Source organism: Vanessa cardui, chromosome 5 (assembly GCF_905220365.1).
Source record: "Vanessa cardui chromosome 5, ilVanCard2.1, whole genome shotgun sequence".
NCBI classification, from domain to species: Eukaryota; Metazoa; Arthropoda; class Insecta; order Lepidoptera; family Nymphalidae; genus Vanessa; species Vanessa cardui.
Window position 1 is genome coordinate 3,446,541 of NC_061127.1, and position 27,520 is coordinate 3,474,060.

General features: G+C 31.0%; 1 protein-coding gene across 1 annotated transcript; it reads right to left on the bottom strand.

Annotated features, from left to right (window-relative positions):
* Positions 1 to 12: 12 nt before the first annotated feature.
* On the bottom strand, positions 13 to 27,303 carry LOC124529621 (ETS homologous factor-like). Its single transcript, XM_047103431.1, has 2 exons — positions 26,320 to 27,303; positions 13 to 406 (listed from the first exon to the last, which is right to left on the bottom strand). Exons 1-2 carry the CDS (start codon positions 27,231 to 27,233, stop codon positions 160 to 162), a joined length of 1,161 nt encoding a protein of 386 aa, XP_046959387.1. The 5' UTR covers positions 27,234 to 27,303; the 3' UTR covers positions 13 to 159.
* Between the last annotated feature and the right edge of the window lie 217 nt (positions 27,304 to 27,520).

Sequence of the window (27,520 nt, forward strand, 5' to 3'; positions counted from 1 at the left end):
TCTTTTTTTCATTCTTATTACAACAGAGATTCGCATGACCGATTAATTTCAGTTTCGATAATCGCCCCCAGGTTACAAACATGGAACATTAACTATCATCGCCTCAACTTCATAATGAGCATCGTTTTCCAATAAAATCCTTAAATTCTAAAAATTCCACTACGAATTCGAATACGTCATGTCGTGTAGGTCGATTTCTGACTTTACTTTGACGAAATTCGGGTTGTCTGTCTTGAAGTCGGGCCCCTTGTGGCCGAATTGGTAGACCAGCCTCGCTGTGGGGACTGACACCAGGACGGACTGTCTGTAGTGATACCGCATGGCTCTGCTGAACTTCTCGAAGGTCATGTTGTCGTTTTGCTTCATCTGTCCCCACAATTTTGCGACTTCGTCCGGTTTCACGAATCTGGAAATAAAGGAAAAATTTTCTTAGAAAAATAATTCATTTTTTTTTATTAATCTTATTGTTCGATCATATTGGTTGCTAAGGTTCTTTTCCGATTTATTTTTAATTCAAGGTTTAAATGCAATAGGCAAGGTCGATTCAATGTTGATGATAATGATGTTCACGCAACAATTCTTATTAATTTGCTTCACGGTGTTTATTTACTCGAAAAAATTCCACATTGAATCTTAATTATGAGTTGATATTTACAATTTTTGTATGAAACAAGAAACAGTATCATAGAGTAAGATTATTTTTTTTAATCAATTCTTTTATCTGCAATGCCATTTCATAATTTTTGATTTGTGTTAACTAACTCTCTTTGTCAATTTTGAAATTGGAACGAAACAAGAGATTAGTGACGAATATTTTACAATAAAACAAAACAACATCAATTCCACTACATACATAAATAACACACACATACACCTGAGAACAATTAAGATTCCTCATCATCCACAATTCTTATAATTGCAACACGGACTGTGCATAATAACGAGCAATCGCATCTTATCAATATATAGGCGATCAGAAACGAGCCAAGTTCAACTGGCGTCTAATAACATACCCTCATATAATTTACTGGTCATTAAATAAATTCCCATCAACAACAAGTCTTATATAGACGGTGCGAATGAAACGTGTATTACGGCAACGGTGTCAAGTGATGCAAAATGTCCAGATAATTGTGATCGGAGTCAAGGTTTACTAGTTGCTGTCATTACCAGCCCGGCCGGCAACGTGACGTGCTGAGCACCGGGCGGTGTTTATAATGACAATGATAGCGTCTGTTTTAATAATTGTAACATTTTTTTTTATATTTTTTTTTCTGACTTGCGTCTGAGTTTATAGAGCTTAATCGATTTCATATTTCGAAGTGTGAAAATATTGAGTAGAAGTTATGTAATATGCATTGATTGCTTTAGAGATTTAATTTGTTTTGGTAGTTTTTTGCTTTAAGACTTCAAGTTTTAGAGTACACTACTAGTATGATGGACGAAATTTCTAAACTAAGAATATTTTTGTGTTATTTTTTACTCAAAAACGTAACAAAATATACACGAATATATTCATTTAAATGTATTATTCTGTAATTATTGTAATGTAGAATTATTTGAAATTATCTTGTTACATAACAATAAAATAAAAATGAATAAAATGAAGTCTCACTTTTATTTCATTGACGTTTTCATATAAAAATGTATCCCTATTTTTATTCGTAACAATTATTGTTACGTAAATCTGTTACTGACTCACTGATTTAAAACTTCAATTTAGCGGCATTTCAGTTCCATTATAAAGTTCGGCACTTAGAATTACTTAATTCAAAAACGCTGCGTTTTCACCGCATTCACTATGAAGGAAGATAAAATCATAATTTATGACGCGTTAGTCAATCGTCGCGACCTTGTGAGCGACCAGAGCGGATGAAAAACGTTTCTGATGGACCAGACATTTTATAAATTGCTAATAAATATTATCGTTGCGATATTAATTCGAAGAGCAATTAAATTTTAGCTTATACGGTCTTAAGACTATAAAGTCATTAGTTGTATTGATTATTTGATAAATTTATCCTTGCTTAATTATTATCAATATATATTTAGGTATAAATAAATACGTGTGCGTATTTTGGAGTACAGATCAAATACTTGAGTTTTTCATCTATCTTAAAGGAATAAATAACCCTCAAAATAATAATTTTACTAATGACATCAAAACAAACTAAAATCACTGAAACTAGACTAAAAAGCATTGCAGTTCCATAGTTCTTCTCCCGGTTCTAACATGTAAACTAGCTAGTAAGAATGAATGTATTAATACTGATAATAACATATTTTGATCCTTTGAATCAAATAAGATTTTCAATCGATTGCTACCCGATTCGATTCAAAAACTATTTGATTAGAATCGATTTAAAAAAGGAGAGTTCTATGTTTAAATTGAAAAAAGCGCGAGTTATTCTAAAAACGACCCTATTGTACCAATAATTTCGTATGAACTGAGGATAGACTTTTTGAGATAATATATATTTTAAAAAAAAGCAGTGATAACAGTTCTTGCTGTCATCTTGTTTGATTTTTCGTTCTATATTTAAAATAAAAATAAAAAACATATTTCTCGTCTAGAAATACCAATTAATGATAAGAAAAATAAACGATACAAATGACAGAAAATGAGAGACAATCCACCGTGATTTTGAAATAACAAGTTCTACTTTTTTTTTATTTAACCTCGTCATTGTTACATTTAAATATTTATTTATAATTAGCTAATTGATAAAACAATAATCCGAAGGTCCTGAAAACAATGGATCAGGATATATTTGATCTTTATCGATAATTAATTGTGTTTACTAATTATTCAATAATAATTCAATATACTGACAGTTTTGTGCGATGTTTTAAACAACAATTAGATATGTAAATAAAACTTAACATTGTTTAAAATAGCCTTATTAACAAACTTTGTTTAAATTAAATGAAATAACTCTACTATATTGCATCTTAATGCACATAAAATATGTACATAACGTTAAATATAAATGAATAGAAGATGTTTGTTTTTTATAGTTGAACATTGACGAAAATAAATCATTGGACATATTGATGACCTCCCTGGTCGAGTAGTGTGTACACCAGTTTTCATGGGTCCTGGGTTCCATTTCCGGCCGGGTCCGATGTAGAAAAAGTTAATTAGTTTTCTATGTTGTCTTGAGTCTGGGTGTTTGTGGTACCGTGATTACTTCTGATTTTCCATAACACAAGTGCTTTAGCTACTTACATTGGGATCATCATGTATGTGATGTTTACCAATATTTATTATTATTATTTATCATTCGATTTCTTTAACTTGCCCTCTTGGAATCTGATTGATACTATTAAAAATACAACGTTTTTATCGATATGCTTTTGTTTCAAATCGTCGATGAGACAACGCATCACTATTTACGACTGTCCGTCAACTCATAACGATAAAATAATTATAAATATTTATTTACATTGCAATATCGGATTATTCAAGTCCTTATTGACCTCACCACTCAATGCTATTAGCGATTTGCAACACTACAAAGGAGAAATTATATAGCTTTATTTAATTATGAAATATGACGCATCATGTTTAATAAAATCATTGAAAATATAAGATTTATTTTTATTTATATATATTAATTTTATAAATGTGAAAGTAACACTGTCTATATGTCTATCTGTCGTTTATTCACAACCAAATTAGAGGCAAATTTGAACTCCAAGAAATGATACTACACTTAAACTGCAATCGACTACTAGTTTGTAAATAAAATAAAAATATATAATACAAAGCAATGATTCGATAAATTTATTTAATTTAGGTCCGTAATAAATTGTTATGTTTACGAGAAATTTTAAAGGTTGTCAGCCTTTAATGGGTGGTTATTCCGATGTACAGAGGATGCATGTCACGTAGCGTTCCTTGGCCCAGCTGATGGTACGATCAGCAAGGCCGGGCCCCGACCTCGCGCGAGCGCACGACGCATCCAAATTCACTAAATATATGAATCACATAACGTTATATATGTAGCGCGCGTATAACAGTGGGCCGCATGCATATTTATTTCATTATATACTAGCAATATTACGTCTTGTACATAAAAATATACGTTGATTTGTCTGTTAGAGGTTAATAAACTTCAACGCTGTTTGATAAAGCACCGTGAAAGGCGGCACGTATATTTTTTTTACGGAGCATTTTTCATGCTACCCATTGTGTCGCTAACAGATGCTGCAGCAGTTTAACAGATAACATCTATCGAGTTTTCCTTGTACACGAAAGAAATGCCAATCTCAAACGTCGTCATATAAAATACTATACAGCCTTTTCAAATTAAGAAAGAAAGAAGGTATTTCTTATAGTGATATATATAGTGCACTAATTACAGTTCTTGTTTAATAAAACCTTGTTCATATCACACCTCCTTTAATTTGTTCACGTGTGGTTCGAATAGAACAAAGATAAAAGTATAAATCCAAATGCATTTTTAAACTGATTTGCTATATACGATGTAATTCAACAGACTATCGTGTTTGTTTAAGGAATAATACCATATGCCAAAAACAATCACGATAATGTCAACAACAGCATTTAATCAGATATAAAACACATCCAAACCATAATAAAAACTGAGGTTGAAGTCTACTTCATTAAAATTTAAAAACAAAATTGATTTAACCTATATGTGTCAAATGATTCCATTCCATGTGTATAAGCATCCAACATTGAAACAGAATGATGATGCTAGAAACCAATCAAAAGGAGAACAGATCTTGGCCCGTAAGAAGAACTTGCAGTTTTAGGCAAACATCCAAATTAATGAAAGGAAACACTTACAACATGAACATAAAAAATAGTAACCCACACAAGGCTTCGTTTCCTTATGAAAATAACATTTGGAGTCCCACGCTCCAATGCGAGTTGGTGCCAAAGAAACTAATTATTATATAATAAGTATAGATTAATTTAAATTAATCTGAACATTGTTATTGCCTGATAAGTGTGATGTTATAACAATCGAAGGGTTAATCAAGCAATTACAAACTTGACCTTTAACACATGTCGCCCTTTATGATCATAATTGTGATTAGTTTATTTATTATTATATATACCGTATTGTACACATGTATATAGATTACAAAGGTGCTTCGAACTTATTATTGTATAACACAAGAGTTTATATTGTTGATTAGTAATCTATTTACTTTACTATATTTGTAAATGTAAATTATTTCATCACTGTTTTTAAATAGATAAGCTGCTTTATTTTTTAAGATATAACCCTTACTATAGACTGTATTATGTTGATTTATTTTTAATTATATAATTACATCATTTAAATTATAGTATTTATATTTCATTTAAACCCCACATTCATGCAAACTCACACATACTCAATAGAAGCGTCAGTTGTTATGGTAATTTTGTGCAATACAAAGTATATCAATATTACATATTGCCTATGTGAATGTACCATCGTTTCTTCGGAAGCTATTCTGATATAGTTCGCTCCTCCCAGATAATTAAGCACTTGGGAAGCGCTTTTCATGTCTTAAAGGTAGCTAACATCATTAGACGCTCTGTTTACTTTTGAACTAAAACTACAAATACAGCAGACAAAGAATCATTTTAAAAAAAGAACTGAAATTTTTAAGCTCCGCTATTTCACTGTCGCTTGTTTATAATATTTGTCACGCGTTAAATATATGTTGGATATAAAATACAATAAAACGTTCAACTTAATGCATTACCAAAAAGAGCCACTCGAAGTAATACTTCTTCAATAAAATGTCTTTATTTTAAGGACGCGAATATATTAAATATGTCATATTTTAAATTGTTATCATATTAATCGTGCCGTATATTCATTTCTACCGTACTTTATGGCATAAGTTATTTATGACGTCCATAGCAGGATATTTGTTTTGCAAGAAATGGTAAATAAATAATTATGTTATCTTTACAAAAATATCATCAATAATTGAGGATCGATGTAAAAAAAATACGAATAGATTTAATATTATGTTTAATAAAGAAAGCTTAATAAATATTTCTTATAACTAAAAATTAAAAAAGTAACGTTAAATAAAATCATAATAAAGAGCTTGTACAATAATAATAAAAATTGCACTAAAAGTCCTCGTTCTAATACTTCAAAGTTACTACGTCATTATTTAATGACTGAATCAATTCGTAATTATCATTAAACTCATAATTAATAGTTGTTTTAACGCATAAAAGTATTAAAAGTCGTTAAACAGTTGACATTAACTTTCCTTGTCATTATTTTATCGAGGTTAAATTATTGAAGGTATAACATTTTTCAGCCTGAAGTTACTTAGATAAGATTCTAAATTCAAATTTAAACGAACAAATGTTACTTCTATAAAATAACAACATCACTATTTAATTTTTCGTAAATAGTTTCTAAAACTTTTATCTATATTAATAAATGAAGAAATTTTTGTATTTTCTGAAATAATTATTAACCTAATAAAAATAAAAGGTATACAAGAAGATGGAAAGCGTTACGAAGAAATTGCTGATTGTAATGAGTATCGCTACCGATCGAGAAATATTAATCATTCCTTATTACCCAAACCAATCTTGGCAACGAAGATGTTACGTCCCTTAGCTGGCTGACAAAACGAGAACAGAGTCACTCCAACCAAATAGAACATCCATCAAAAACTGTCATTAATAAATCTAGATAAATCAGAATTCAAGAGTGTTGCAGTAATAATAATGAATTAATACATTTTTATTATTAATAAATAGATCAAAGACAATTTATTGCTATTCAAGTGAAGTGCTAGTAATGACAGTTCTGAGGTTGGCCAAAACAAAGACGTGTGTTAGTCAAGCTTGCTGTATATCTTGGCATGCTATCAAATAACGCAACTGATTGCAATACAGTGACAACAATTTATTTCTCAATCCATGATGTTCGTTAGAACTACTCCATACTTTCCAAGTTTTAGAATAGTTCGCAAAATATAAAACAAGTAAAAGTAAAGTAACAGCCTGTAAATTTCCCACTGCTGGGATAAGGCTTCCTCTTCCATTAAGGAGAGGGTTTGTAACATATTCCTCCACACTGGTCCAATGCGGGTGGAATACACCTTTGGCAGAATCTTTATGAAATTAGACACATGCAGGTTTCCTCACGATGTTTTCCTTCACCGCCGAGCACGAAAGAAATTATAATCCCAAATAAAGCACATATATGTATATACAGTGGTGCTTGCCTGGATTTTAACCCGCAATCATCGGTTAAGATGCACGCGTTCGAACCTCTGGGCCATCTCAGCTCACAAAATATGCTATGAAGTAAAATAAAAACCTGTAAATATTCCTATTTAAACTTTCCTTCCTTAGTGTTGTTTGATGGATTTTGACGTGGAAGATTTTCATACGATACGTAAAGAATTTGCACTGAATACGAAAAAAAATATCTAAGCTTCTATTAAACGGATATTTTTACAACGGCTTGTGTTAATTGTTCCAGGACTTGACGGGAATACTAAGTATATTTAATAATAGAATGAAGATTGTAATAAAATATTTGATTGATGTTTTTAATTTTAAACTTGACGTTTAAAATTATTTACGGCCAGATTCATTATAGTTCGACTTCTACGAATGTGTGTCACCAGCATAACGATTAGGAGAAAGAAGATTGTAAAAACGTCAAAAAGAAACATTTAACAAAAAGACATAAAGCGTGAGTCAGATGATTTTTTGATCGTAGATATAATTCGTTTGGCATTAAGCCGGACTGACATTTGACTGAGGAATGAAACTTAAAATTTTATACATTTTATTAACCCTCTTCAAAAATTAAAACTGTTTATTTTTATATGTCCAAATCATAATCATTATCATATAAAATTGGAGGAAATATAATGACACTCAAATACAACAAACAGTTAATAATAAAAATATATTTTTATAATTGAAAAGTGAAAGCGAATTGTAAAGATTGAACAACCATATAATTACAATTGTCGAGTTGCTTAATTAAATTAAATGTTTTTTTAATAATACTAATCAATCTCACAGTTTCAATCGAGTCGATACATTATGCCTCTTTCGGATAAAAAAAAATAAGGAAAAATTCAATGTTAATATTTTCACGAGCAAAACTGAGTGGAGCGGTTAGTCCATATTTATTAAGATCTATCTCAATGGCAAGAAACTTGCAATTCATCGAAGTATAGTCGCTGCGTGATTCATTAAATTTTAATATATTTCGCTTAAAGGATATTCTACATTATAATTTACAAAATAAGTAATGGTAAATCGCTTTCGAAGTCTTTGTGTATTTTATACAAGTAACCATACTTTTTTATAAATAGCGTTAATCGACGGATAACAACGTTATCCCAGTAACATTAAATTTAGTTAAAGCTTACCCAAGTTCCTCTTTAAAGTCAATTAGGCCGACTCTACATTCCGAAGGATTTGCAAATTTGAATCCTATATTCAATAGTTAAAGATGATCGTTTATTATCAATCGGTAGCACAATTGTTTGCTGATAAAAATGAACATGTCCAGGCTACTTGGCTTTTAACTTATAATTAACTTATTGTTAATCTATATTTAGAAATCGCAGGCAATTTGCAGTTGCAGATTAACAGTTTGCTGTTTCGAAATGAGTGACACGATGTTTCCCAGTTGTACTTCTTTATTTTTCAATTGAGAATATTTTATCAAAATTTCAAAAGTAAAACATTGTTTATAAAGTGATTTCCTAAATATTCAACGATGATATACATAAATAGTAGGTATATAAAATGACACTTATTCTTATATTGTATAAGAATCATAATAATCAATCCCGACTGAAATAAATCAAAGTGTTCAAATCCTTCAGATTACTCAACAGCACAGAATACATTATTATGTAAGTATAATATATATTATCACGAATGATTTGAATGACGTTGAGGATTCAGACAGGATCAATTCATGTGTCGTGAACGTAGAGTTCGTTGGTTTGACACATGAATTTAACACTGTCATCTTTTTACCTCCAGGCAAGAAAGAAATATATTAAGATCTTCCTTGGAAGAAGAAAATTTATACTAAACTATCTACGTTTATATGTATGTATACACTAAAATATCAATTCAGTACCGATGGGATAGAAATGTTGGTATAATTCGCTCAAATACGGATGTATCTGTTATACAGAATTACGAATAGAAACTGGTTTTTTCTAAAAGTGCAGTGTTATGTCTTCAAGTTACTTTAACTCGTACATAAACAATGGTTGTTTTTCGAGGAAGTTGTCAAAGTCAATGTCCTTGTGAGGAAAAACTACAATTATTCTACGAGTACGTACACTTGACCGAGTTAACTCGGCCAAGGAGCACCTCGTAATGCGTTATGTTTATGCAAATCTTTCGAACCTTGGATGGAAAATGTTTCTGATCTCGTTCAGCATACTTAAATTAAAATCTTATGGTGTATTTAAAAAAAAATCAAGTTTCTACGATAAAACAATAATAGATTTTTTTTATTTATTGTTTATTTGTTCAATATGATGAGTACATAAATACCTCTATAGGTATACTTTAATTTCTCATAAAAAATACCTATTACGTTTTTCCTAACAATTTTCTTATCTATATACTTTGGATCTTCTATGTTCTACGTTATATTTCTAGTATATTAAGTAGATGAGTAAAAACTATTACTCCGGACCTTCTATGTTAGGTTACGTTATATTTCTAGTATATTTAGTAGATGGGTAAAAATATTTTACTTTATTTTCAGATAAACCTGCGAATGTCTGATGATAATCTGCCTCATATGCCATCAATGACCATTGGAGCGGTATAGTTGAATATCCAAAGCGTTTCCTTAGAAGCCTTAAAATTTTAAAACTTCAAGTCTACTGCAAGATATATGTATAATAATAGTGTAACTACCAAATTTACCAACCACACCATTAATCAAACACAAAAACCGTTAAAAAACCACAGACATAAAGATTTCTGAACATATAGCCCCTCAGTTGATGTCTAATTTTTTTTAAATAAATATTTATTCTCAGTCAAAAGTCAACAAACGCAAGTGAAAGGCACCTTCGAAACAAATATACCAAATCGACTTTTACTTCAGACCATGTCAAAGTAAACTTACGTTCAATCACTTCTTAAAATGTACATTTAATCCATAATCGCTTACTGAAACAGGGTACTAACTTTGATATAACTATTGATATATATCATAGTTATAAAATATAAAATAAACAGTGTAATAAAACAGTACCTACCTAAGATTCATGTCCAAGGCAATCGGCTGTTTTAAATGATACGTGTTTTGTTTGCAAATGTAATTTATTTTCAAAGAATATTAACGGGGCGTTAAATCTATAGGTAAAGGGGAACCACTCGCTTTGGTTCGTACCTATTTCAATATCCGAGGTCACTTTAAATCATCTGATGTGTTGATAACAATGTTACATGTACACGCGTAAATAATAATAAATAATAATGTATGGGTGATCGCTGTGCTGTTTTGTTTTCATTTAATCGTTTGCCGATACTCTTTTTTTTTAAATTATCTTCAAATTAGTTCCATTTTCAAACTAATGACTGGCATAAAAAAGGCTCAATATGAATATGGAGTTCCATAGTACCAATACAATCATAGTGCGATATATATAAATATATATATATAGTTATACAGAATTTCAATCTATATTGTTTTTAATATAATAAATGTGAAAGTAGCACTGTCTGTCTGTTGCTCTTTTACGACTAAACCGCTGAACCGAATTTGATGAAATTTGATATGAAGCAAGCTTAAACTCCATAAAAGGACATAGGCTACATTTTTTGGCTAACACATGACAACCAAGACGAAAAAACGCAAGCGAAGCCGCGGGTGACTACTAGTAATATATATAGTTATATCTAACAGTTTCGAAACTAACTTTCGATTTCAGAGTTAAAATGTCTTATCGGTTACCGTTACGATGACCTTTGATAAGTGGAAACAGTTTGCGTTATCTCTTATCAGCTGTAAGGAAATATAGGTACATGTGTAAGGTTGTAATGATGTAACTTTCGAGAAACAATCAAGAAAAAAAAATCATTATTATTATATTTAAAAATAGAATTCAATCAAATACTTTTTTACTGGCTTCGAACGGAACGGAATAAAAACTCCAAACACACTGCTAACTATAGCACATTTACTAGCTTACTCACCATTGAATTAAAAAAAAATGTAGTATACATAGGTAGTGAATTAGTTAGTTACCCAGGCGGAAATATGCAAAATCCTACCACCGGCTTAAATACAATGTAGTATGACCACTCGAGTACAATGATGTACCAGTAATATTACCTACTAACAATTAACAGCATAAATTTACCAATTAGAACTACGTCCAAATAACTATACCTTAGTTACTTGATTAGTAAGAAAAAGTGGTGAAAGAGAACTCTAAAGAAGGGACAAAACCGTTGTTTAGAATATTCATAGAAACTATACATTCAAGGTTTCACGATTTAATATATACATATTATATACATTACTTAACTCTTCCAAGAATGCTAAAGTCAAATATAGCTATATATACTATATGTCGGTTGAATAGTAACGAAATCGGCACGGTTATTTACCGCAAATTTCTTACTGAATGTTTTTACTTCGAAACAGGTTCAATGGAGGGGAAAAAATACTATCTGTAATAGCGAGTAAGTTAAGATCACGTAAAACTACTGTATACGTAATTACCTTGATAGCATATTATGCGGGCTGAGGTTCTATTGCGCCTGTCAATTCTATTAACCAGAAACGTTTTTCAAATAATATTCAATTAAATCTACAAACTATAATTTAATTGTAATCGCTTATAAATTATATTTAATTACTAATCGCCGTACGTGGCTTCGCTAGCGTTTTAGGCTGTTATCATGTTTCAAACAAAAAAGAAGCCTATGTTTTTTCTTGGAGTTTAAGTTTGCTTCATACACAAATTCATCGAATTCGGTTCAGCGGTCAGTAAGAAAGACAGATTTACTTTCACATTTATAATATAAATGTAGTTTTATTTTTAAAGCATTGTTTTATTATGTTTCAAAAATTGAAAGGTCTTAAGTAACTGACTATAAAGTCAAAGGATAAAATAAGGTATTGAATTATAATTAGTATCAGTTCGGTGTGTCGTAGTAACGCAAGGCCAAGAGGTTTCGTTATCACAGGGATTCCCCTTCAACGTCAACTTTATCAAATCGTCAGGTCATTTTTTTGCTAGAGGTCATTCATTTTATAAATAAAAACTATGTTTTGTGTACATGATAAGTTATTATTGCGTAATTAGCTGAAATTGGATAGCGGGTCGCTCAAAATATATTTTACTATGGTACCTAGCTTGGGTCCAGTTGAGCGCTACAATGCAAGCATTCTATCCACTGGCCCATCTCGGCTCTGATGTATAATCTATGTGCTGTTTACTTGAATAAAAAATAAGTTTTCTCTAACGTAACCCAACTACTAAACTATTATGTCATACTTATACCATAATATGGTGTTTAAGAGAAGATTTTAGTAAACTACTATTTAATTAGCGTTGCAGTTCAACAGTTTTATATTAAGACTATTGTCTCGAGAAAATTGATTTACAAAGATTTTTATGCGTCCAATTGAGCACTGCCTTTCGATCAGTTTTCAACGAATCAAAATATATTTTTTAGTTTTAAAATTCAAAATGTATGTACATATGTATTGTTCTAGGACTATTTGCGTGTTTTTGTCCATTGACATCTTATTTTCGAACGTTGTTAAAATTAGCACAAATGTATTTTTTCCCCGACTGTTTATACATTACATCAATTTTGGCAACGCCCACCTCTTCAAAACAAACTGAAATGATAGTTAAAAATGTACTCTATTCGTTTGAGATTAAGTCAGTTTTAGTGTAGCCGATCATGCATTAAGGCAGTTTAAATTCAGAACTTGTCAGAGCTGATGGTTTCCAGGTATTTCGAGAAAATCGCACACAAAGAAAACATGTTTTGTTTCTGAAATTTCATTTCGAATAATATTTTTTAATCTAATTTTCTTTTCAAAGAATAGTTAAAAAATATGATATTATTTACGATTGAAATATAAAACTAAAGCATTCATTACACAAATTGCAATTCCGAGAAATATATATTTACACATAATTTATTTCTTATTGACTACACAGATACACTCGTGTTATATCTGTTTCGTTCTGAATCATCGGAAAACTTGTATGTTTCTGCGAAATTCTCGTCGCGCTAATTGAGAAGTGTTTACCTGTGTGTACCTGCTTTTTAGAGCAAAGATTACTTTTAAGATTATATTATAACGTAGTATATTTCTTATTAATAATAATAACAATCTACCTGCAAATGTCCCACTGCTGGGCAAAGGCCTCCTCCCTTTGAGGAGAAGGTTAGGAGCATATTCTACCACGCTGCTCCAATGCGTGTTGGTGGATTCACATGTGGCAACATTTTGTTGAAATTTGACGTATGCAGGTTTCCTCTAGATATTTTTCTTCAGCTCGAGTTGAATTATAGACACAAAATAAGCACATGTCTACTAATTTTGTGGTGCTTGCTTGGCTTTGAACCCATTCATCGATTAAGATATACACGTTCTAACCACTGGGCCACTTGATTTCTTATTCATATACTTATTTCTTTAAATATTAAGATTTACCAGTACGATTTCGATTTTCGATTTTCATTTAAGATTTATATAATCAATTTATACAGATAGATTATAGATTATGTACAATTACATCATAATCTACGGTAGAGGAAACTACGAGCGAACTTCAAGTAAAGAACGAATGATTATTTCTTTATCCCGTATATTTTCTAAACCATTCGATTTTGACATATAGCCTTTGTTTATTGGTCCTTTGAAACACGTCACTGAACCACAATGGTTTAAACTTGGAATTGTTATTTGCGTCATCCAATGATTGAAGCCGGTATGTTGTTTATAGTCCGATGTTCATTGTAGACTTTAAATTGGTGTTAACATAATAAATGTATTATATTATACGTGCATACATTTGATTTGGTATAGCTTTATACAAGTTTATTTATATATACGTATCACTCACCAGATATAACCAGTTTGAATGAGCCAGTGTAACTACAGGCTCAAGGGAGATAACATCTTAGTTTTCAAGTAATTTAGGAATAGTTTTCTTATACTGCTTATATCTGTGAGTGTTTTTACCAGCAAGTGAACTAAATTCCTGTCCGAAAATCTATATTAAAGTAATAATAATAATACGCGACATCTTACGTCACTTCCGGTGTGTTAAATAAACAAAAAAAACATACCATGTTTTATTCATAATTTTTTATAAACAAGTAAGAGTGGATCCGCTAATAAATATTTATCGGTTTAAGATAAGACCAGCTTCTGATATTGTTTTCGTTTTACGCAATAGTTATGGATTAAATCGTTTAACTCTACGTCAAAATTTACTGTTGGTTAACCTTTCAAAACTGGCGAATTGATAACTAAGAACATCATATTGTTCAGTGATGCAAAACCCAGAAAAGAACAGCATGTACGTTGTGGGTTGGTAGATATATTTACTAGGTAGGTTTTCATGGAATAACATAAAAACCTTTTTAAATAATAAAAAGGCTTTTGCGAAACAGTGGGAAGTTTACTTTTAGTATACTTAAACCGAACACTTATAGCAAGTCATATTCTAAGCAGTTACGTTTTACGTAAAAAATGTTAACTTTCCACAAATTACTTTAAAATGACAGCTTCATCATTGGAGTTTTTGTTATTTATTACGAATTATATGACCTCTTAAAAAGTCTATACAATATTTATTAAGTATAACTAACATTTTAAAACAATAATAGACTAATATATTATACTGTAACAAGTTCAAACAGTGTATGCAAAAATTCAGAACAATCGACTGTATGACAGGTTAATATGAAGTTTTAAGCTTGACTCACACATACAAATATACGATATTAACTTCACTTGTATATGTGTGAGTCACACAGTATAAAAGCTTGTTAAAAGCAATTGTTTGCTTTCAAGTACAATTAAAACATAATTTACTCTTTTACTGTTTATGAAATTTGGAAAATATTATTTACGATATAATTATAAATGGTATACAAAACTGTGTAATCAATATTATTTCAAGATTAACTTTTATTAGTATCGATATTTTTTTTTTGTGTTATTTGGATATAAGTACATAATTTGTATGTATATATAAACTCTACATCATACTGTAATGTATGTTATCCGCAATAAAGTAAAATTAAATTTCATCAAAATCACTCGCTTAGATTAATATCTAGAATTAACAATTAGTAACATCTAAAAATGTACTCATGTTCTTTGGTAGTAGTTCTGTTATAAAACTATTTACACACACACATACACGTGTAAGAATTCAGATAAAATATTTCTCAATTTAAATTAGACTGAGGAAGCAAATGTTAAGAGCTAGAAAATAATAACAAAAAAAATTTGAAGCGAGTAGCCACATTTATTCATTCGTATAAATTAACGGAACACCACAATACAGTACGGTAGGCTACATCGCGTTACAAGTTTTTATTCGATTATACAGACTACGGTAAAAATGACGAGCGATTTTTTAGCACGTGGCCGTGTGTACGTTTGCAAACTTTTTACGTCGCTCACGAGATAAATCGCACGTTTGTTCCACGTTATCCTCATTCCGTCTCGCTCGCACAACTCGGATGCTAAAACGATACTTAATTGCATCGCATTCTATTTTTATCGATAATAGCATGTGTCATATTCTTATCTATTTAATCGATCTATTTTGACATTAAGTAACATAATTACATTTTCAATTACGATTAATAAATTGATTAGGGTTTTCTCATGTCATTACTAAAGTAACTCCAACAAATTGAATATCACAATTATAATTCTTTTTCTTAATGAATTGTAACTATGATTGATAATTAAATAGGTCATATTATACTACAACTAAATTAATGTAATAAACTGTGACGTATAATCAATTCGACGATAGACTGTCTGGCGACCTACGAGGTCAGGAATCCAATCCTCAATCGACGAGAGAGGCGTGGTTCTTTCACCTATTCCGCTGATTATTCCAGGAAGATATATATACTAGATATTCGCTCATTTCATAAAATACTTTAAGTATAATTTTACCTAAATTCAGTCCAATGCTTTAATGTAAAATAATTATTTAAGAAAGATTCAGATAGAACATTGATACTGTCAGGTACATTCATTAACAAAGTTAGGTTACTTTGTCATTTAGTATTCATATAACTCATTATTAATAGAATGATAAGTTATTCATAACAACAAGAGTGCAAGCCAGTGTTCTAAGAATCTCCTTACCCAAAATAGATTTTTAAGATATTTTCTGAGACTTAACCATCAGATACGAGGCGTCTCAACTCGCAGAGCCGGAGATTTTTTTGTACCTACTGCACACTCAATTAAAGGGGCCCTGATACAACTGATACTCATAGTATTATCAGTAGTATAATTAGTATGATCTATCACTGGATCGTAATACGTCACGAAAAACGGATTGAATTTCCATCACACTGATCCAATGCGTGTTGGTACATATATGTTAGAATTTCATTGAAATTAGACACAAGCAGATTCCTTTCTGATGTTTTCATTCACCATCGAACAGGAGATGGTGGATGGTGCTCATGGTCTGAACCCGTTATCATTGAATAAGGAGTAAGTATCATAACCGCTGCGCCACCTCGGCTCATGATCTCAGTACTAACGTCATAAAAATATAATCAATATCAACACAATGGCAATGCGGTTTTATTATTTATTTTATTATTGAATATTGAAGTTATACATATGTAACAATGATATATTAACATTAGAGACGTATCATATAGACGTAAGTTTTTTTTAATAGTAAGCAAGGAGGTTTTATATAAAATACAAAAGCATAAACTATTCGTATTTAATATTATCTGAATATATATAGAACTTAGTCCCATAGCATAACAGCTATGCATATGCAAATGTGGCCATAGATATAAACCATTTTATTGCCATTTTAATACCGACGTTTAACTGTTTTTCTTAAAACATAACATGACGATATTTATTTTTAAAGAAAACCATAATAATAACTCTTCGCATCTATTGGAATAGTTACAAATTTTGGCTAATATTATTTTTGTATACCAGTTATTACGATTTAATTAATTTATTATAAACTTATACTCTTCCTCTATTGATGAATTTGTTATTTTTTTTTTTTCGTAATAGTAAAAATATTACAATCATAAAAAATATTATCAATAATGACATGTTTCTTATTAATGCCTTTGTCTGGTAATAAAAAGTAGCTTTTATTTTGAATACTTAATTTTATTTCAAAACGTAATACAAATAAAATAATGTTTAAATATTCCGTATACTGATTTATGTACAATATATAACAAAAAAAGATGTGACAAATATGTATACGCCTCCATATCGTTATCTGTGCCACAGGTATCAGCGCTGTGTGACATGACGTCATCGAGTTATTCGATTGACACAATTCGATTATGTGTATTATCTCGATTTGAACGCGTACGAAAATGTCCACTTCGACCTTGAACATTTTAATTTGTAACAATTGTATAATTGTTATATCAACACTATTCTCATAATTTATATTCTATAATTATTTTTTTTATATTATATTCTATTAAGTTTATTCGATTTAAATTACCGTCTACATAAATTGTGACAATGATTATTTTTAACTTATTAATGTGATTATGGAGTCACTGCGTGCGTCATGTTGCAGTCAATTATTAATAAAATAATTAAATACGTCACAAATTTCTCCAAAATTATCATTATTTACTATTAATATTCAATTATTCGTAATAATTCATCATTGATATAAAATATTTAGTTAACAAAAACAACAGTGATTCATTATTATTCATAATAAATGAAAGTAGAAGTAGTTTTGACTAACATCGATACATTTTAAAGAACATTTTCCTTGACAAAGTGCCAACGACTCGACTAGAAACTTGATCTGGTCTTTCATAACATTTCCCGAGATGCACATTCCACTGCGACACACGTCATTACTATGCAAACGAATGAGTGTGTACGAGTGTTATTTATATGTGTGCGTGAATCGACCGCGGGGGAATCCCACTGTGTAAATTGCTGGCTTGATATTTAGGGTTCTTTGAAACGATATTTAGTTGATTGATATTACAAAAAATATATAATGGTATTCGAATTAATATCAACGGGTAAATCATTCGATCGATCAGAAGTTTATATTCCTTTTTTAATTTTTATTAGTTTTGTGACTTACCTATCGAGTTTTTATATCTTTTATGTTTATTTGTATGGGTTTAATACTTCGAGTGGATTTCAAATTGAAACTTAAATTGAGCTGTAAGTTTGGCAATACATTGCATACGTGCACTTACTCGTCTGTATGTATTATTCATATTGTTTTGCGTGAGTAGCCTCATATAATAAGTGTGTGTGTGAAAACGAAAATTTAGTTTTGCAATATATTTTTTAGCAGTGGAAAAGTTTTACTCAAATTTTACATAGCGTAAAAAAAAAATATTCGCCGAAAATGTTGCTTTGTTATTCATTTTTTTTTTTAAATCATAGTAAGCTGATGTGTATATGGGATTCCTGGTGGTAAGTAGTCTCTAATGCCTATAGACTTTAGAGAAGAAATTTTAGACATTGCTTACTTCATCAATGCGACACCAACTCTAGAATGGAGATACAAAACTATTAAGTATTGTTTCTAGATGGTAGAATGGTTGACTAGAGATTAAATTAAATGTTGAAAAAGAGTAACTGAGTTCCTTGCCGGTTCTTCTCAGTAGAATCTTCTTTCCGAACCGGTGGTAGCTTCACTAAAATGACGATTCAAAAGTGCTTGCAAAAGCCTACTTGAATAAAGTTTATTTTGATTTGATTTGATTAGTACCCAGACTTGTCCTACCAAAAATTAAAAATAATTTATAAAAAAGATTTTGTTAATTAAATAACAGATCGAATACACACGCTGCGTTAGGCTTGTGTCTTATCAAACAAAAACAATTATTGTATTATATTGTATTATAATATCATTAATTTACTATATTACAAACTAGGCCAAACGTCGTAATGCGTATTTTTCATCCCACAAACTAAGAGAGAATAAACGAGGGAAAACAAAGAAAAGCGAGGAGTATTCGCAAAAGACGCTCGACCCGCACCCGGAAGAGGGAGTCTTACTAATCAATATAATAGAGGCACTATGAGAAAAAAATATATATAGGTTCCATCAACGCACAATTTTCGATACAGACGAATTTGAACCTTACTCGAAAAGAAATAAAGTCGACTATGATTGTATTGTGGCAAACACGAGGCTGCCCTAGTTATAAATAGATTTTCACGAAAAAGAAATGTTACAGGGACTTTGGTGCAAGCGTTCCACAGAGTAATTTATTACAGAGGATCGGTGTTATCTTTGTTCGTGATAATTCATTTTATTGTTTGTTATAAAAAATCTCATTGTTTTCTCTCTCAATTCGAATTAATAATCGTAATATTTTTAAGACGACTATGTTTTTTGTATAATTATTTCAAGCAATTTACCATTTAACACGTTTAAACTTTTTAATGGAAAATAACGTTAAACATACGATTGTTATTAAAATAAATTAACCATTTATCTTTCGGTTAATTATACACCGGATGGACGTACCTATAATATGTTTTGTAATATTAATTAATGGTTTGTTGTTGCTACATTGTTAAATATTAATTAGAATTAAATTCCTGTCGTTGTAAATAAGGACAATTATGTGCCTCGAAACTTATCAAATATGGTGCTGCAAAATACAGTTATATGTATTAAATTTTAAGTGTTATTGACGTACAAAATATTTTTAAACAATTTACTTTTGTTATAAGGATAAGAGGTATGTAATATCACGTTTATAATACATACCTATGAATATGATTTAATATTTATTTTATACAAGACTAATTAAATAATTTAATAAAATATCGTGCAGCCTCTGCGCACAAACTATCCTTGCTCTAATTTCTCGGGACCACACTCTCACAGACGCAATTAAGGCGCGTACACGAGGGGGGAAGGAGAAAAATGCGAGAAAAAATCGGAAGCTGCGACACGTGACTGGAAGCTTCCCGGCCGTTGCCATGGTAACGGCAGGGCTACATCGTTTATTTTTGTCCGTGCGTAGCGAACGGGGGCGTGCGATTTTTCTTAACCTCTCAAATTATATGTTATGTCTGTTTGTTAATCGTTATTTTTATATATTAAAAAAAATATTAATTCCATACAAATATCGTCATGTTACTTTTGAAATAGTTGTAAATAAAGATTCTTCCGAGAAGAACTGGAAGGCTTTTGTTTTTTAATTTAAATTTACTAAGAACATTTGTAATATGCTTAATTAATTACGATGTATATTTTGAGCCACACAAGTTATTTTTTTATTCTAAGGAGATATTACAGTATCATTCGCAGTACTGCCTACTAACTTTTACATATTTTTAAGTGACTGGAAATAACCACGTATGTAAGCGAAAATGAATTTAAAAAAACAATTCGAATATAAAAAAAAAAACTAATATCAGTTTTCCAAAATATATCATGCACAGATAGATACAAAAATAATAAAAACCACGCTTATTTAACCAATTAGCTTTTATTTATTACAGCTCTAAATAAAAGTACTAATAGACTATGTCATTGTATACTTATTAACATATAGTTGCTATATAAAGTTGTATATAAACCTAAATATGTTGCGATTTTTATAGTCTAAAAACAAAAGAACACCAGGCATTCGAAGTGAGCAATGAATGCACTAATGATAATTTGTTTGAATAGTGTCTTATGTATCTATATAAGTTGTTTCGCAGGGAAAGCCGAGTGATTCCGCAAGCTAATGCTCCCACGTGTAGCAAGGAAGCGCAAGACGGAAGCGTCCTTGAAGCTGCGTAGCAACGAAAAAATCTATACCAGTGCAGGGAACCGCCCTCATGGAGCACTACTTTATTCTTTTGTTAAACATTATTAAAAATTAATTAATTTAAATCAGACAATTTTCAAAACATTTAACGATACTATTTTGGATGGAGTCTTTTGAAGATTCCCAATTTACTTTGTATTATATTGTCAATTTACGATAAATTGTGTAAGTAAATGTCTTTCTTATATCCTATATAACCTTCATTACAATCAAATATAACAATGGCATTAAATCTGAATACATCCTGTATCATAATTTGGACTCGAAAAAAGTGTACCCTGAAGTAAGATATATAATCATTAAATATATGTTTGTATTTAATTAAGCAATAATTGTTGTAATGGTTACAATATCTTATAAGAAGTCTATAATCTTTATTAAAATTAGTAGCGTAGGAAAATATTCTTAATCAATTATTGTTTTTCTTTATCATACAAATACCTATATCTTAATTATATATAAAGAGTTCTAAAAGTCATTGGATTTACGATTCATTTTATCTGCATAATGTCGCTAATATGGAGAGCATTTAACATAAATGTAAGTTTAATAACAAAGTATGATCCCATAGAAGCGATCGGAAAGTGTTTTTTATTAATCACTCCCAGAGGGACTGGAAAGCTTTGAATTCGACTATGAGAGCTATCTCAAATAAGGATAAAGCGATTGAAATCTTCATATATTTTACTTAGAAGATATAATAAGAATATATCATAGATATTTTGTAATTTTTTAATAGTGGGCGAACATATGTCCTATAAGATGGTAAATTACCACTACCTCCCTTAAAGATCGCTGTTCTAAAAATAATTAATCATTACACGAATGAATTTACCCAATCTTGTTCTTGATAAAGAAAATACCGTAAGGTTGCATTTGGCTAAGGCTACCTTACGTCTGTTTATATTTTGTGTATCCACCAACCCGCATAAGAGGTGAAACAAGCATGTAACATTCTCAAAGAGAGAGGACGCCTTAGCCCATCAGTGATGTTACTACTTTTACTTTTAGAATAATTTTGGTACTATAGATTGGCTGTTTTACTTCTAATGTTATATAATATACAAGCTGATTCTGCGGTCTTACCCGCTCGAAATTTATTAAGCACCAACTTACACTACTCTCTTTACTACATCGTATAAGAAACCTTCAAGTTTTTACACGTTACAGTTTCTGAGATTAATCAGTAAGTGCTGTGTTAAGTATATAGGGGTATAGGTATAAACATATACACTTATATAACATTAGCCTGAGAAGATAAGACCATCAAACAATGTAACTTAATTTATTTAAGTCATAAGTAACCATTACAGACAGAGTTAAATTCATATTTGTTACAAATTACATTTAACAAAAAATGTAAATGAAGATTAAAATCATCACTTAATACCTGTCTCAACTGTTAGTAAATAATAAAACAAATGGAAATACAAAAAAATCACGTATATGTATGTATAGTCTCAAGTGGTGTGTATATTCTGCGAATTGTTTTACTTGCAAACCGGTCTCAGGCTCAAGACGGTTATTTAGTTAATAATAATACATCGCCAGTATATTCTTGATCTTTTCAATTATACTTTATGGTATGTACGTTTTTTTAACGGCTCTGCCGAGTTATTATTATGATATTTATATGTATACCTATATTATATATATGTTTAACACTAACAACCTAAAAATAATTGGCATTTTATCATTAACAATGGCCGAGATTTTGATGAAGAAAAATTTGTAAAGTGACTTGATATTTGCCCGTTAGCTGTTGACGAAACATGTGTTCCTTTTTAAATTTGTAACTATTCTATCATCAGTAAATAAAGTTTTATTATTGTTAAACTGTTAGCAGAAATGATATCCAACGACTTAAATAAGATCATAGTGATACGAATCACAAATATTCGAGGTCCAATAAGAATTTTAAAAAGGTTTTAATAGAAAACCTCCAATATGAGTCTGTTTCTTGTAAGATAATGAAAAAAAAATAAAAATAACTAAATTATTTATACATACCATAGAAACTTATCGTTTAAACATTTTAAAGATCTCAATATTATTTAATCCATACCAACAAAACAGTTTCAAATATTTACGATATGGATGGCAAATCACAATCTGTATTTTTAAAACGATATAAACGACTTCGCAACAATACAAACCCTAAAGATAAAGAGATAAGGGTCATAATGATGATTGCCTCCACTCTGAACGACGCAGTAATGATTGAACTCAAACAACTTCTTAGACTAAACTGTAGTTCTGTCATGTAAAATAGACTTTAACGCTAGGGCTATAGGAATTAAATAGAATGCATTTAAAAATTGCAAGCAACGTGTGAATTAAGCAAGGACAAAGCCAAACCAGCAAGGTAAAGGTGAAGTATAAAAACATGTGCTGATCTGCTTGAGAGCACAGACCTCACACAAAGAGGCGTTATATATTTTTTTAACGTATTTAATTATTTTAAAACAAAGAATTTTTAATTATGGTACACGTTTTTTTTTTATATAATTGCACATTTGTTAATCAAGAATAAAATTTGAATAGAATATATTCAGTACAACGTACTTTACATCGAATAGGTAACCTCCATTATATTCAATTTAACGTTTGGTCAAAAATATCAATAAATTCAAAACTTTTGTTCGTAAATAAATTGCATTAGTAGATTTCTAAATCACGCTATAGTTGTCTTCGTTTTTTACTATAAGTAAATCATTGTTCAAAATAAACTCTGCGTTTCCTGAAGTAATAGTTCGTTCCATTCTCCGTCTAAAATTGGTCTTTCGAGCCGGATTAAATATTTAAGTTAAAAAAAGAAGTGTTATATTCATTCATTTAGGTAACATCACAATATAATCCACCAAAACTAAGCACGTTATTCTTAGTACCTATAGAAAATAAATACAGTGATGTTATGGTATATGTTTATCCTGTTTTCAAAACGTGTAAAGAACGTGACTTGCAATGATCTAATCATAATTGATGTAACCTACGCCAACATATATATTGTTATGTAGAAAAGTGATGTACAATTAAAAAATATAATAATGATGGAGTATCCTACCAGATCTCTACAAGAAGTAAGTGATGTTCGAATACAATGTGATTTTGAATTGAATGAGGCTTTAAATAATGTTCATATAATAAAAGATGCATTAGCTGAATTGAATACAACGCCGTATTCTGACCATATGATCCCAGGACCAGTCAGCAAAGTCACATTGACCGACTCGATGTGTTTTTATTCGGATGCTTCGAGGAAGGTCATATTCGAAGACGCTGAATTTAATAAAATCCTAAATGTTTGCTGCTATAAAACACATTAATACTCAAACATATTTTTTTACTTCACTTTTTATTATATATTATTTTATAATGGATCACGTCTATCATTTTTGTAATAATGACGGGTAATATTTACATTTTTAAAGTTATATATTTACTAGAGACTAGCCCCGGCTTCGCACGGGCGCAGTACTGATAAGAAATATACAACAGAATTTGTTTATTTACGAAATCACATTAGAAACTTATAAAATTATCATTATTTATTTAGTATATTGTCCATGTCATATACAAAAACCTTTCTTTCGAATCACTCTACCTATTAAAAAAAACCGCATCAAAATCCGTTGCCTAATTTTAAAGATCAAAGCATATACAGGGACAGACAGTGGTAAGCGACTTTTTATACAATGTAATGATAATGATTAAAATAATTTAAATGTCAGACAAATAATCATAACTTAATAGACTTCGCATTAAAAATTGCAATAAAAATCTTCAGTAAATAAGTGCGCATTATATGTTGCAAATGACCTAATTCCGTGTGATAATGGTGTGCAATTAAAATTCTCGACACTTGCCTTTCATGATCATATTACACCGCACAGAGCAAGATGCAAACATGAGAAGAATCGATAATAAGCAAATAACGTGAAACAGCAAACGTGTCTAAATATTATTAACACATCGTATATTAGTAAAGTAAAAGTAAAGTAACAGCCTGTAAATTTCCCACTGCTGAGATAAGGCCTCCTCTTCCATTAAGGAGAGGGTTTGGAACATATTCCACCACGCTGTTCCAATGCGGGTTGGTGGAACACACATGTGGCAGAATTTCGATGAAATTAGACACATGCAGGTTTCCTCACGATGTTTTCCTTCACCGCCGAGCACGAGATGAATTATAAACACAATCTATGAATACTATAAGCAATAATGGAATAAGAGCATATTATGAAGGCGATTATGATACTCATTAAGATAGTTGTTCGAGCTGATTCCGTTGAAATATATGGTTACCATTTAATCAATTAATAATTGATAATATCGTCCCTTTTGATTTGTTTCTTTAAGAAATATGATGTACAATTGTTAATGGCTATGTTTTATCCATTTTATTTAATATGAATTGCATTCTGGAGTATTCTTCTCTAAGATAACTTCATTTGGGGTCAAAAATTGAGTAATTTTGATTTTATTTAGGTATATAAGGTTGCATCGATTTGTCTCTCATTAAGGACTTTTCCACTCATTTAAATTAAATTGTATTTATGTCGATGTTCAAATATTTTATTTCAATAGCCTTAATTTAGTGGTTCTCAAATTGTCGTTTGATAAGAATATTTTACTGTTTACTTTACAATTTTGTTATGATAGAAAAAAATGTTTTGTTTTGTTACATTACCTTGGATATTTATTGGTCTTGCTTTTAATACAGTTTGTTGTTATCGTTAACATAATTACTGATTACAATTTTAGTAAAATTGAATTCAAATAAACAAACATCACATATATAGTACATATTAATTAGTACCATTAACGCTGTAGAAAAATGTAATTAATGATTTGATAAAGATAATAAATTAATGTAGTTAAGTATTGTTATTTATGTTTAAAATAAAATGTATATCTTGCATACCTACCTATCCGCATTTTATGTAAAGTTTTTATTTGATTACTCATGGAACTAACACGTACTGCATTTTTACATTGTACAATAACTATTTGTACTTTTATGAGACAATAGAACAGAAGTAAACCTTCAAACGCTAATGATCTATACGTATTGACATCGTATAGTTGAGCTGTAAAACCGTTTATTGGCGTTCGCCGATCCACGTGACTTGAGATGAGATAAATTATGGATGAACAGCGGAGTATCAAACGACGACAAATGACCAAGTCACGACATTGAATTTTTTTGTTATTTTAATTATTATTTATCTTTATTAAATTAAGAGTGAAGTATAAACACAACTTACCTAAACTTTCCTTGCGAGTGATCTTCCCATTTGATGATTGAGGGACAGTACTTTTCGTCGAACAAGAGATTCCGGAGAAACTCTGGCACGGACACGCTCCTGGGGCGCTTGCATACTTTCCTGCCGCTGCCCTTAGGTCGTCCGGGTGGTCTTTTAAACATTTTCCTTTTCTCTTCCTCGTCACCAGATTTGCTACCATCACTACCGTATGAACACTCCGGCGATGCTGTTTCCGATGAACGGAATACATCCTCGGCGTCATCGCTGGAGTCGGCAGCTTGAAACAAACTAATGTCATTTGGCTTATAACCCGAAGCGTATAACCTGTTTTTATGGTCCAAAGAGTCCAAATCTAACACTGTCTTCACTGGTTCATTACTTTGGTACGGATCACTCTCCGCGTATCTAAACACTGACGACTGCCGGAGCATATCTTCATTCAGACGATTCTGCAATTTGTCGAAAATTGTGTCACCTATCCTTCTTGATAGATTAGGATCGACGCTGGGGTGAGCCATTCTCTGCTGGATTTCCTCTCGTCTCATATTTCTCAATTCCATACCTGGGACATTGAAATTGTAAAACGGCACATCATACTCGCAGAACCCGTGGGTGACGGCACACTCTATTATCCAGGACACGGTTTCGTTGTCATTCCAGTCGATGACCATCTTTTGCTTCCAGTCCTCGTGACGGTACTCGCGGGAGCTAACGAGGTTGTGGTAAACGTTGGCGGCGGTGTCGATTTCTGGTTCCCCGTACATTTCGTAATTGTTGTAGTAGTTTCCGTAGATGTGAGAAGGGTTACCCTTTTTGAAAACTTGGAAATCATCGAGACGCGCGGGCGCCGGTGGTGTGGGAGGCAGATAGAGATCGCACATGCTTTGATCGTAGGGGCGCGCGTAATCAATCATGGCTGCGTGCGGCACGGCCGGCAGTTCGCGACGGAATGGGCGGCGGGCGTCGAGAGCGCGTTATTCATACTACGATATCCAAAGTTGTTTGTTTACACGCGCTCCCCGCGTCCGCGTCGCGGCTGCGTAGCGTGCATGGTAGTAGGGCGCGCTTTTCTTTGTACTACGTTGTTTATATTTATAAGAGTACTTAGACATATTGATAGTGTTGATATAGTTTTATCAACAGCCCTATTAGTATTGATCTTGAGCAATCGTTTTCTCTGCGCTTGTTTAGTCCTTTAATA

What these genes read in the sequence shown, in the direction of transcription:
- LOC124529621 (XM_047103431.1), bottom strand. Translation starts at nt 27,233, where the DNA reads ATGATTGATTACGCGCGCCCCTACGATCAAAGCATGTGCGATCTCTAT. An exon ending in CACTCGCAAGGAAAGTTTAG is followed by an intron (nt 407 to 26,319) that starts GTAAGTTGTGTT and finishes CTTTATTTCCAG; the next exon opens with ATTCGTGAAACCGGACGAAG.